The sequence below is a fragment of the Papio anubis genome, chromosome 1 (assembly GCF_008728515.1).
Source record: "Papio anubis isolate 15944 chromosome 1, Panubis1.0, whole genome shotgun sequence".
NCBI lineage: Eukaryota > Metazoa > Chordata > Mammalia > Primates > Cercopithecidae > Papio > Papio anubis.
The window spans coordinates 149,194,210-149,206,215 of NC_044976.1; the positions used below are offsets into that span (position 1 = coordinate 149,194,210).

Genomic DNA, 12,006 nt, shown 5'->3' on the forward strand with positions numbered 1-12,006 from the left:
TGTCTTTGTATCTTCCAGGGCTTGGGGGATAAGTTTATAAAAAGGATGGGGAGATGGTGGAGGTAGAGCTTCCAAGCTCCCAACCAGACTTTCAGCCATAGTCCTGGCGAACCAAAGCGAGGAAGAGGTTGAGAAAGGCTGGAGCACTCATCTAGGCTCTGCTGAGCATGGGTGTGAGGTGGGGCTCCCCTTGGCTGGATCCTGGGGTCTCAGGCTGCAGCACAGTTGACATCACAGAATCCACTGTGAGGTCACTGCTGGGCTGTGGGACACAAAAATTCAGCCAGCAAGCCACTCTCAGATGTATGGTTCTTTATTTAAATGGCAGTAAAGAATGCTGGAATAGGCTCTCCAGGGACACTCCTATGAGCTCTGGGCTCCTTTACAGCTTCCATCTCTGGGTCTTATTTACTGGGTTTCAAAAGTCATTGTCTCCATGATGTCCGGTGTCATAGAACCAACCATCTCCAGCCCCTGGCCACCTTCTGCTGTCTCGGCGATGGCCACGTTGGTGCTCCTCTCCACCGTCTTAGCCATGATGTCCACATCTCTGCCATGTGGTGTGCCCACTCCTTTTGTAGTAAGGTTGGCTCTGACGTTCCTCAGGAAAGAGCTAATCCTGCCAAGTCTCTTGCTGGATCCGGAGCTGGTGGTCGATAAACTCCTCCCAGATTTGTGAGAGGTCCTGGACTCCTTTGAGATGGGCGTGTGGCTGACACCTTTATGCGAGTCCCCGTGCCTGCTGCTCCCTGGGCTGCCACAGCCTTTCTCCTTTTTGTCATCTCTACTGGCTCTGTGGCTGAATGAGGACCTGCTGGAGGACTTTCGGGCAATCTTGTCCCCCCTTGTTTTGTGGTGGCTTTCACCTGTCCTGCGGCGACGGGAACTCCTTCCAAGAGCCTTGTCCTTTTCCCTTCTTTCCCTCCCCTCCTTGCAAGCTTCAGCACTGGCCTGGGTTCGCTCCCTTCCATGCTGTCCACTCAGGCTGCTCTTGCTCTGCCGGGTGGAGACAGGAAGTCCCGCTGCTGCATCCATGTCTGTTTCTGCAGCAGTCCTGCTGGTCAGTTCTACTCCTGCAATGGCCAGGCTCATGCTGCCCTCTCGGGAAAGGCTCATGGACGTGCTGGAAACATGCTCTGAGGACTTGCCTGCAGCCCCTGCCACGGCCACCTTTGTGCTGTTTGGAGCCATGCTGGCAGTGCCTGCAACGGCCATGTTGCTTTTGCTTCCTCCTGCACCTATGGTGGCCACCCCAGCTATGGCTACGCTCACTTGTCCAGGGGCAGAATTGGCTGCTGCCACACTCAAGGCACCTGCTACGGTGCCTGTTGCTGCCCCTGCAGCTGCCCCTGCTGCTGCTGCCTCTTTAGTCACCCCTGTTGCTGGCTCCTCAGCAAGCTCCGTAGATGTTTTGGGGATGGATACATTGAGCACATTAGTGGGTTTGTGAAAGTCATGTTGGAGTCCCTCCCCTCCAGCATAAGCAGCAGAGGTGGCCCCACACACCTCAGAGACCATGTGGAGGCTCCGGATGCTGACCTGGTCCTGATCCCCCTTTCCTTGAAGATCCACGGCTTCCAGGCTCCTCCTGTCTTCCTGAAACACAGGCATCCACATCATGTCTTCAGCTGGAATGCCACAGGTACTGCTGTTACTCTCCATGGGTGGCCGCAAGAGGTAAATTAGTTTTTCCCAATAAGCAAAGAGGTCATCCCGTGTATTGAGAGCAGGACACAACTGCAGATAGCAAGATCTGCCAGTGGCAAACTTCAGGCGCAGCTGTTGTTTCTCATGGTCGTGAACAGAGATCCGTACAAACTTCAGGGGGAGGAGCCTGGTGAGCTCTAAGTTCTTGGCTGCCTTGCGTTTTTTTCTTTTGGTGGCCTGGCCATGTCCAGCATACTCTTCGCAGCCGGTGGCTGGTCTTGCCAGCAGCATGACATCTGGGAGTGGGAGGATGGGGCTGGTTCGTGCAATGCCCATGGTCACCATACGGACACGGTTGTGCACATCAATCACTTCTCCCCTTTTGGTGATCTGGATAAAGTCGCTCTCAAATATCGGTGCATATTTGAATATATCATACTCCCCCTTGTACAGTTGTCGCTGCAGTCTCCCCATGGTGGTGTTGAACATGCTCATGCTGGAGCCACTCTGGGCCGTATAATACGGCAGCAGAGAATCACCATTCATGGCTGTCTTCCAGCACGATGGCAGGGCTGGTGAGGCAGGTCTCTGGGTTTTCCTTGGCCTCGGTGGCAGATGAGGGACCAGTGGTGCTCCTGGGTCACAAAGATGGCTCTGCAGCTTGTCTCTCAATCCCACCCCACCCCACAGGCCCCTGCTGTTGCCTGAGAGCCTCCCAGAGGCCGGGGTGGGGGTGGGAGTACAGATGATTGCTGTGGGGGGTTCTGTAGGGTGCCTGAACTGCAGACTCTTCCAAGATGTAGAGGTGCAGGGTGGGCTCCAGAGAGGTTTTCTTCTGGGTCTAACCCCCTGACCTCCACCTCCGATTTTTTTAACTACAGTTTGTAGTCTCTCTCCCTGAGAGTCTACAAACTGTAGTCCTAGTGACAGTAAGTGATCACCCTCTCTGCCTAAACCCCCTTTGCGGCCATATTTATCTTCTGCTTCCCTTTGTGACCTGTTGCTGTCACATAGCCCTTTGTTGTCATCCCCCAGGCCAGGGCCATGATCCCCTCACTAATACTTCTTTGCCCCCATAGAGGGCAGCCCCACCCTACCAGGTACTCAAGTGGGTGCCAAAATAAAATTTTTTCAAATGAGAAAATATTGTGTGGTTGCTTCCCTTTCCTCACTCCCAATTCAAAAGATTCAGTAACTAGACAGGGTCTATAGGAGTGCAAGATAATGGGATAAATTTGAACCATTTGAGTACATGGTTTAAAATTTTTTCTGACCTAGAATTGGCAGTCTTGGTTCTTAGCCCACTCTTCCATAAAGATCTCAGTTCATGCTGACAACGGAAAACTTTAGTAATAACCTCAACCTTTAATAATAACATGAGAGATTGCTTCTCCTAGGTGCCATACTATGTATCAAACTCCATTCCAGTTTGAGACTAGTGCAACTCTTCTCATCTTACAGGTAAAAAAACTGAAGTTGTGTAACTTACCTACATTCGTAGAACTTGTAGGCAGTGGAGGCATTATTTGAATACAAGTGTTGCTGCTTTTAAAGTCTTCCTTCTGAACCACTACAGAACTTACAAAAAAAGCTTGGGCAAGCCAAATAAGTTGCATAATTAATTCTCTGTGTGTGTGTGTGTGTGTGCATGTTATGGAGAATCTAGGACAACCACTTCAGGAAGGGGCTGCGCTGAGTTGGGGATTAAATTATCCAGGGGGCCACCTCTATTCCTCCCCTCCATCATGTTTATACCAACATCCTGTGTCAGGGAGCCCAGATATTTTCTCAAGGCCCCCAGTGTTTGCCCCATGCCTCTTCTTACCCCCTACCCTGTGAAATGCCAGGAGAAGAGGGTAGGATGGAAATTGTGAGCTTACATTCCAGGAGCTTACCAAAGGCCCTCCTCTACTCACCTCTCTACCATGCAGAAGTAGTTTGGAAGCCATTTACACCCATGGGGAACAGGTGCCACTATACCTCCTGCCTTGCCGTGCCCACAGAGCTAGCCCAGGAATAAGTTATTTCCAAGCTGTTCCCTGGAAGTTCTGAGAAGGAGCCCCTGCTTCCAACTGTCTTTTCTCCCAGCTTGACATTAGGCCTGAAATCCTACCTTAGAGATTCAGTCCTTGAAGATAAAGGCTAGCTCTTTCTTAACATACACACACCTGTCTATCAACTGATGGATAAACGAAATGTAGAGTATCCATATAACAGAATACCATTCAGCCATAAAGAGAAATAAGGCACTATTACATAATACACTAGGCTGACACTTGAAAATATTATGCTAAGTGAAAGAAGCCAGCCATATTGTTTGAAAGGCCACATATTGTATGATTCTATTTACATAAAATATCCAGCACAGGCAAGTCCATAGAAACAGAAGACAGATTAGTGGTTGCCAGAGGCTGGAAGGAAGGGGAAAGAAGAGTAACTCCTTAATGGGTACAGGATTTCCTTTGGGGACAATGAAAAAGTTCTGAAACTAGATAGTAGTGGTTACACAGCATTGTGAATGTACTTAATGTCACTGAATTGTACACTTCAAAATAGTTACAATGGCAATTTTTTTGTATATTTTACCCCCCCACACACACACTCACAAATGTATATACTCTTGTTTGAAACCATTGCGGTTGAAAAAAAGCATAGGCTTCAGCTTTGGAAAGATCCACTGTGAGACCTTGAGCAAGTTACTGAGCTCTCCATTCCCTCATCTGTAAAATGGGGATAGCAGTTGTTGTGAGGATTAAATGGGATAATACATGTGAAGTGTTTAGTGTATTGTCCTACTCAATAAATGTTAGCTTCTGTTAGCATTAGTCCTTAACAGTCCTTTTAAGTGTAAATTCCTTCCTGAAAGCAGTGTTTGATGAGACCGTGTTAAAATCTTCTGGAGTGAGAGCCACCATAAGAACACAGGATGCTCAGTGGGCAAATGTGGCCTCATTTCAGGCAGATTCTAATTGGAAACACTGTTCACTCCACAAAGAAACAGTACGTGAACCCAACCAGAGGTTATGGGACAGGGAAGAGAGGAGAAAGCTTGACATGGGTTGGCGTGTTGAAGGTTTATTCAAAGCCCGTGGGGAGAAATTAGGATACAGATGGAAAATAGTATTTCAGTTAACAGAAAGTGGAAAGATTCCATTCCAGAACTCCTGCCCTGGGCCAGAACCCTTTAAAAGCTCTTGACTCTGAAAGAGGTATCAGGCCAGCTCTCAGGGAAAGCCAGCGGGGCAGGTGGAAGGCAAGAGAGGGAAGGGAGGGTGGCTTTCCACACCCTGGCAGTGTGACATCACCACTACCAACAGGAGACAGCTCGGTGCAAAGACACTGTCAAACCGGGTGCTTGACAATGGTGGTGGCCCCATCTAAGCTTATTCTCTCAGATCCCCCCACCTTCCCTTTCCTCTAAATGTGAAACAAAAGAAACGAAATAACTTGATGGTAAATGCATAGTCATCATCCTTTTTAAAATTAAAGTATCAAAACATAACCTTGGCTACATAAAACAATTTTTTTTTTTTTTTTGAGACGGAGTCTGGCTCTGTCGCCCGGGCTGGAGTGCAGTGGCCGGATCTCAGCTCACTGCAAGCTCCGCCCCCCCGAGTTTACGCCATTCTCCTGCCTCAGCCTCCCGAGTAGCTGGGACTACAGGCGCCCGCCGCCTCGCCCGGCTAGTTTTTTGTATTTTTTTTAGTAGAGACGGGGTTTCACCGTGTTCGCCAGGATGGTCTCGATCTCCTGACCTCGTGATCCGCCCGTCTCGGCCTCCCAAAGTGCTGGGATTACAGGCTTGAGCCACCGCGCCCGGCCCATAAAACAATTTTTAATGCATTTGTGACAGAACTTCATTTACACTTACCATACACATCAAGTTTTCTTGCCACAGCCACCATCCGCCCCCAACTTCCTTCCTCTCTAATTCATTGTTGTCCATGGCAGCTTACAAATTGTCTTGTGTTTCATAATGGCTGGTGGCTGGTGCCTCTACCCATGACTAGAAGGTAAATGCAAGAGACGTTTTCCCCTCCACCAACAAAAGGAACATAGATTATCTCCTGAAAGAAGTGGTGAATGGTATTAACATCAGATGGCTCTTGACAGACTAGGAAAGACCCCTGATGTGCGATTAAGAGAGTAAAATGAAGACACCTGTGTCATAAGTGATCATTTAAAGGAACCATACATGAGATCAAAGAAGTAGGCACAGAATTCGCACGAATGAATCTGACATTTAATGAAGACAGTGACTCTCTGAAGAATGGCACCAGTGGCAAGTGGCCAGTTTTTATGTCTAGCCTGTGAACCTTATAGAGAAGCACAAAAAGCAAGGGGGCCTGGCTCTCTTGCAGGCCTAAGGAATCATATGCCCTGGAAATTCCAGGAAATTCGGTGGAATACCTTTCTTTGAATTATCACACCCATGCTGTCTAAAATGGTTCCCTCTTTCTTCCTCCAGTACCGCTTCCCATTCTTTTCTGATATGTATTTGCCAACAATGAGACACACATTTAGACATAACAGATGTAACTCCAGTGAGTAACTCTCTGAGAGGAGTTCTGTGGCAGAATGTTAGGGGTCAAAGGTTCAAGCTGAACAGCAGGTGTATGTTTCAGGTGTTTGTACATTCTGAGAAAATAATTAAGGTATCTAGCAATTCAGATTTTATATCAAAATTCTAAACACCAAACTGTTGATCTAAAGGATATGTTTGGTGCCGTGTTTCAGGGTTTGTCAATGAGAAATTGAGCAGAAGGTGCCCGAGACTGAGGAACAGGACTGAAAGTCAACTATCCCATCTAGTGATGCCCCAAAGAGCAAAGGATGACATCTGGAGAAGTTTAAAGCTAGGCAACCCCCATAATGGGGAGGGAAAGGCAGGGAATGGCTAGATCTCAACAGCCAACAGATTTAAATGAACAGAAACCAATACAACACGTGTTTACCATGTCTTGGTTCCAATATTTATTATTCTGTCAGGTTAGGAATACTAGGATAAATAAGTAATATTTTCTCTTACAGAAAATTGTAATGATACTATTGAGTACAATTAAACACTCTGAGAATTTCACAGAAACATCAGAATTTTAACAGACAGTAGCCAGCATCCTTGTGGCCAGTGTGAGTGACTTCTCACAGCTGCAAACGCCCTGGGCCAGATTTCTTAAAACAGCTACATGACAAAAACAATGCTATCGACATCCAATAATGCTGAAGCCTGGGCACCACCTAGGCGCCACTGACTGGGGTTTCCAAATATGTCTCCACTGACTGTGGTTTTTAACCACAAGGAAAGGAAAATGGAATATTCTTTGGCTTTTCCAGCCGAGACACAACTCCTGACCTAAGTCATTGAGTGGAGAGTCCTAACCCTTTGGAAGTTGAACTTTCTGCTTTCTTCCTGTGACTTTGGAACTGAGTTTGCAACAGAGGACCTGCCATCATGCTGTCCATGGATTTTGTGTTAACACTGGGAGAATTCTGTTCTCCAGGGGCTGACAAGCTCTTCTGGCCACCTGAATATCCTGAGATACTGCACGTGGTGACAGCCCCGCACCCCCCAAAAACTCTTAGAAACCAGATCTGAGAAAAAGCATATAAAAGTCACATCAGTGTTGTGTGACACAAACATCAAAAGAGCACATTGCCTAGTTTTCTCGCACACAGAATTTTTGGACATAACAGCATATTTGCTAGAAAGCACAACCCTGGCCATTGCACAACTTCACTAAATGCTGTTCTCACTCCACATCCCCTACGAGTGACAATGGTAGCCACGGTGAAGGAGATGGCCCCATCCCTCCCACCCAAGGTACAGACACTTCTGCATGAATCCTAAGGGTGGGCATCCTGGTTTTTGTAGAATCCAGATGAAAGGCAGGCAGGACACTAGCTGGGGGCCATCTGGAACATAAGAATGGCCAGTGTGGTAAGGCCTAAATCCTGGAGTTGAGGCAAGGATGCACTTGCCCTGGTCCGAGACCCACTCTGGGGCAGAATGGGAAGGGCCCACTGAGTCATTTCAGGACCTCCCGCCTCGCTGGTTCTCTGCTGCTGGGATTCTAGAGGTACACAGGAAGACAGCTCTCCAATGGCTTCAGGGTTTTCGGTATAAAATGAGGATTCAGTGAGGACTCCCCAATTGCCCCCATACCACGGCTGCTTAGCTCTGCAATGTTCCTTCTTTTATCTGTTGGATAAAGAGGTTTCTCTCATCTTCTGGAGTCCTCCCATTCTGAGCCCGGACAATACACGTGGGCCGATGAAGGTTGAGCATGTATATCAAATGCTGCTTCTCATTCTTGAGTTCCTCAATCTGAGCCTTCAGTTCAGCATTCACACTTTCCAGCTTCTCTGACTCCTGGGGGACAAGCAACAGAGGCATCAAGAAAGGAGCCAAGGGCCAGTGAGGAGAGAGTGGCCTGGACTGCTGCCTGGATGCAGGGGTGCACCTGGGACACCCTGGGGCCCATCAAGCTGGGAGAGGAAGATGGGAGATGGGAGAGCAGCACTAGGTTTAGGAAAATGCAGACCCTCTTCTTCAGAGAAGCCCTGGTGATGCCACAGAGGTGGCCTGTGACTCTACTAATACTGAAGCTGCAGAGGAACCAATAGTTCGGATACCTCATTTGCATGAGTCAACAGCCCATATGCAGGTCTTCTAGAACCCAAAAGGGCCTTGGGAGCTGGGGAGAAATCCAGACTCATGGAGGCTTAGTCGATTCTCAGTCACAGATCTCAATGAGAAGCTCATCTCCCCAGAAAAAATGTATATGGCAACACACAAAATTCCCTAATTTTCACTGATCCCCTGAAGCAATTAATATAACCCTTTGGAGATCTGTGGGACCTGGGTTAAGACTCTGCCCTGGCCTAACCACATTTGGAGGAGGGACGCAACCACTGGAAAGACTGCTGGGCACCACCGGCCACCCTGCCTACCCACAAAAGCTGTATCTCTCTCAAGGCGGGCCGGCTGAACACAGCCAGGGGCTCAGCTTGCTGGCTAAGCCAGGGAGAAGGACTGTAGAGTTAGGAAACAGACAAGAATGCAAAGCAAATGTAACCACTGCTTGTGGATTAAGGAAATTACTTGTTTGAAGAGATTAATTAAAGGCTATTCATAGTGAGCCAAATGAGAGCTGGCAGCTTCCTTTTCTCAGGAAAACAGTCAAGTGAAGCCTCTTTAACTGGGTTGGCATGTCCTGCAGCCTGGAAGCTGATGGACATGTATGAACTGGCCGAGGCTGCTGGGAGTCGGGCATCAGACGAATTCACACACCTGCTTTTATATATCCACAGTCACATCCATTGTGTTTACTGCTTTGCCACCTCCTTATTCTGCAACTGGCATTTCTGCTACCAGCTACAAGGCCCTTCTTGGGAAATTATAACCAGGTAAGGGGTTTTCTAACTCTTCTTCTGACAGCCACATGAAGCTGGTGAGGATAGGCATGAGCGAGAGGAAGGGGAAGGCTAGAAGGCACTTACTTTCTGCAGGCACTCCGTCTTCTCTTTCTTCTTGTTTCGGCACTTGGCGGCTGCAATCTTATTTCTTTCTCGCCGCCGCTTTTTCCTTTCATCTTCTTCAGGGGCTACCTATAAAATCCAAAAGGGACACATTTAAAGGGTAGTAAGAAATGCCACCTATCTCAAATACGCTGCCTTTTACTGCCAGCAAAAGCTGGCAGACAAGGTCCAGTGCTAGTGCTAAAGGACCCCAAAAAAATAAAGCTCTAGACTTTTGTGTGAAAACCCCTACACACACACACACATACACACGTGAGTGAAGAATAAAAATCAAAGTTAAAATTATACCAGCAATATATTAGTAAATTAAAAGTTAGCCAATTTTGAAAATGCATTTGGATTTTGAGACAAGGATAATATGCAAATTGATAACTATTGGTACTAACCGTAATCATTTAAAGCCGAAACAGATTCTGTTTGGTAAACATCTCCTTTCTTTGGGAACCAGGAACGACCTCAGGATCATCACCTAGCCACCCTCTCCCGGCCTCTTCTTCGATTCAAGACCCAAGGGCAAACCCCATTCACCTCTGACTTCACCTGGAGCATCAGAGCACCAGCTTCCCAAATTTGGGAGAAGCCCATGATGCTCCTTCAGAGAAGGCACCTAAGCCCATTCCCAACCAAAATGGCATTAATCGGCCCATGTTGGGGTGCCACCTGCAAGTGGTGAACTAGGACCATCTTTTAGGTCAGTCTCACTACTCCTTGCCCAAAGGCTGCAGTCATGCCAGTTTAGTAAGCGTGAAACACTTCCACTTGCCACCACGAGGAAAAGGCCAATAAAATGGTGGAACCTCAGTTCTGACATCCTTAAGCCACTATGACATCACCAGAAGCCGCCTCCCAGACTTCTCACCATGTTTATTATTCCAGGGGTCTTATGCAAGGTTGCCAAGTGTGGAACAGTGCAAGTGTGTAAGACAGAAGTGAACTTGGAGCAACACCTGGTCCCAAGGCTGTGAACATTGCTACAGGGAAGGGTGGGGCAGGCTGCCTGGTCCTTGCTCTACTGTCTAGGTGCTTGGGTCCTAGTAGTGATACAAATAGGGACCACCACACTCCATGCTTCTTCAGAACAACTGGACACAGAAGGTGGCCTCATCCTGACTCGTGGCTTTTAAGTGCCATCTATATGCTGATAATTTCCAACTCTATTATCTCTAGACCAGACTCTCCTCTGAACTCCAGACTCACATATTCAATTGCCTGCTTGACATCTCCACAGGGGTGCAGAATAGGACAGATCTCCTGCTCTTGCCACCACCCTAACCCCTATAATCCCAAATCTCAGCAGCAAATGGATGCTCCATTCTTACAGCTGTGCTGGCCAGAAAACTCAGTCACCCTTGAGTCTTCCCTTTCTCTCATACCCCACATCCAGTCTATCAGCAAATCCGCTTTACCTTCAAGTCAGATCCAAAGCCAACCACTTCTCCGCACCTGCACTGCTCCCTCCTGACACAGCCCCCCGCCACACCCACTCATGTGGATTCCTGCCACGGCCTCCTTTCTGCGCACTCAGCTTCTGTCTTGCCCCTACTGCCCATTCTCAACATGACAGCCAGGGTGATCATTTAAAAATATAAATCAAGGCTGGGCATGGTGGCTCACGCCTGTAATCCCAGTACTTTGGGAGGCTGAGGCGGGTGGATCACCTGAGGTCAGGAGTTCGAGACCAACCTGGCCAACATGGAGAAACCCCGTCTCTACTAAAAAAATACAAAAAATAGCCAGACATGTGGCGGGCACCTGTAATCCCAGCTATTTGGGAGGCTGAGGCATGAGAATTGCTTAAACCTGGGAGGCAGAGGTTGCAGTGAGCCAAGATCATGCCACTGCACTCCAGCCTGGGTGCCAGAGCAAGACTCTATCTCAAAAAAAATGTACGTGTGTGTGTGTGTGTGTGTGTGTGTGTGTGTGTGTTGAATCTTGTTGCTTCTCTGCTCAAAACCCTTCTGTGGTTTCCCACCTCACTCTGAGCACAGGGCCACATCTATACAACAATAGTCTGTAAGACTCAATATGACCAGCCCCTATTTATCTCCCACCCCCATACTCTGCCCCACTGCACAGCCCACCAGGCACCAATACTCCCACCTCAGTGCCCTGAATTTCTTTTACCAGATACCCACATGACTTCTTCCCTCTCCTCTTTCCTTCTTCCTTTCCTTTTGACCTCTGCTCAAAAGCCACTATCAGTGAATCCTTCCCTGACTTCCTAATTTAAAACAGCAACCCCGGCTGGGTGCAATGGCTCATGCTTGTGATCCCAGTGTTTTGGGAGGCTGAAGCAGAAGGATGACTTGAGCCCAGGAGATTGAGGCTACAATGAGCTGTGATCACCCCACTGTACCCCAGCCTGGGTGATGGAGCAACACTGTCTCTAAAAGCAAAATGAGTCTTGTTCCATCACCCAGGCTGGACTACAGTGAGGTGATCATGGCTCATTGCAGCCTCAACCTCCTGGGCTCAAGCGGTCCTCCCACCTCAGCCTCTCAAGTGGATGAGACTACAGGCATGTACCACCTTGCCCAGCTAATATTTTTATAGAGATTGGGTCTCATTGTGTTGCCCAGGCTGGTCTCAAACTCCTGGACTTAAGCGATAATCCCACTTTGGCCTCCCAAAGTGCTGGGATTACAGGCGTGGGCCACCATGCCTGGCCTGAAAAGTTTTTAAACCCACCAACCCCACCCCTACCTGTTCTCTCTGCCTCACTCCCTGCTTTTTTCTCCTTTGCACTCATCTCTTAATGTATTTACATGTTATGTATTGTCTGTCTCCTCCCAGGAGAAGGTAAGCTCCCTGAGGGCAGGG

General features: G+C 48.2%; 2 protein-coding genes across 4 annotated transcripts in view; both read right to left on the reverse strand.

Annotated features, from left to right (window-relative positions):
* Window positions 1-297: 297 nt before the first annotated feature.
* On the reverse strand, window positions 298-2,617 carry FAM71A (family with sequence similarity 71 member A). The gene has a single exon (XM_003918792.3). The coding sequence runs from the start codon at window positions 2,191-2,193 to the stop codon at window positions 409-411; it is 1,785 nt and encodes a 594-aa protein (XP_003918841.2). The 5' UTR covers window positions 2,194-2,617; the 3' UTR covers window positions 298-408.
* A 3,980-nt stretch (window positions 2,618-6,597) lies between these two features.
* ATF3 (activating transcription factor 3) overlaps window positions 6,598-12,006 on the reverse strand; it is a 53,952-nt gene continuing 48,543 nt past the window's right edge. For all 3 annotated transcript variants that reach the window (XM_003918789.5, XM_003918788.4, XM_021933355.2), the window contains exons 3-4: window positions 9,148-9,255; window positions 6,598-8,017 (exon numbers count right to left, since the gene is read on the reverse strand). In XM_003918789.5, the coding sequence (XP_003918838.1) occupies window positions 7,820-8,017; window positions 9,148-9,255 (306 nt within the window). In that variant the 3' untranslated portion in view covers window positions 6,598-7,819. The remainder of the gene's footprint in view (window positions 8,018-9,147; window positions 9,256-12,006) is intronic.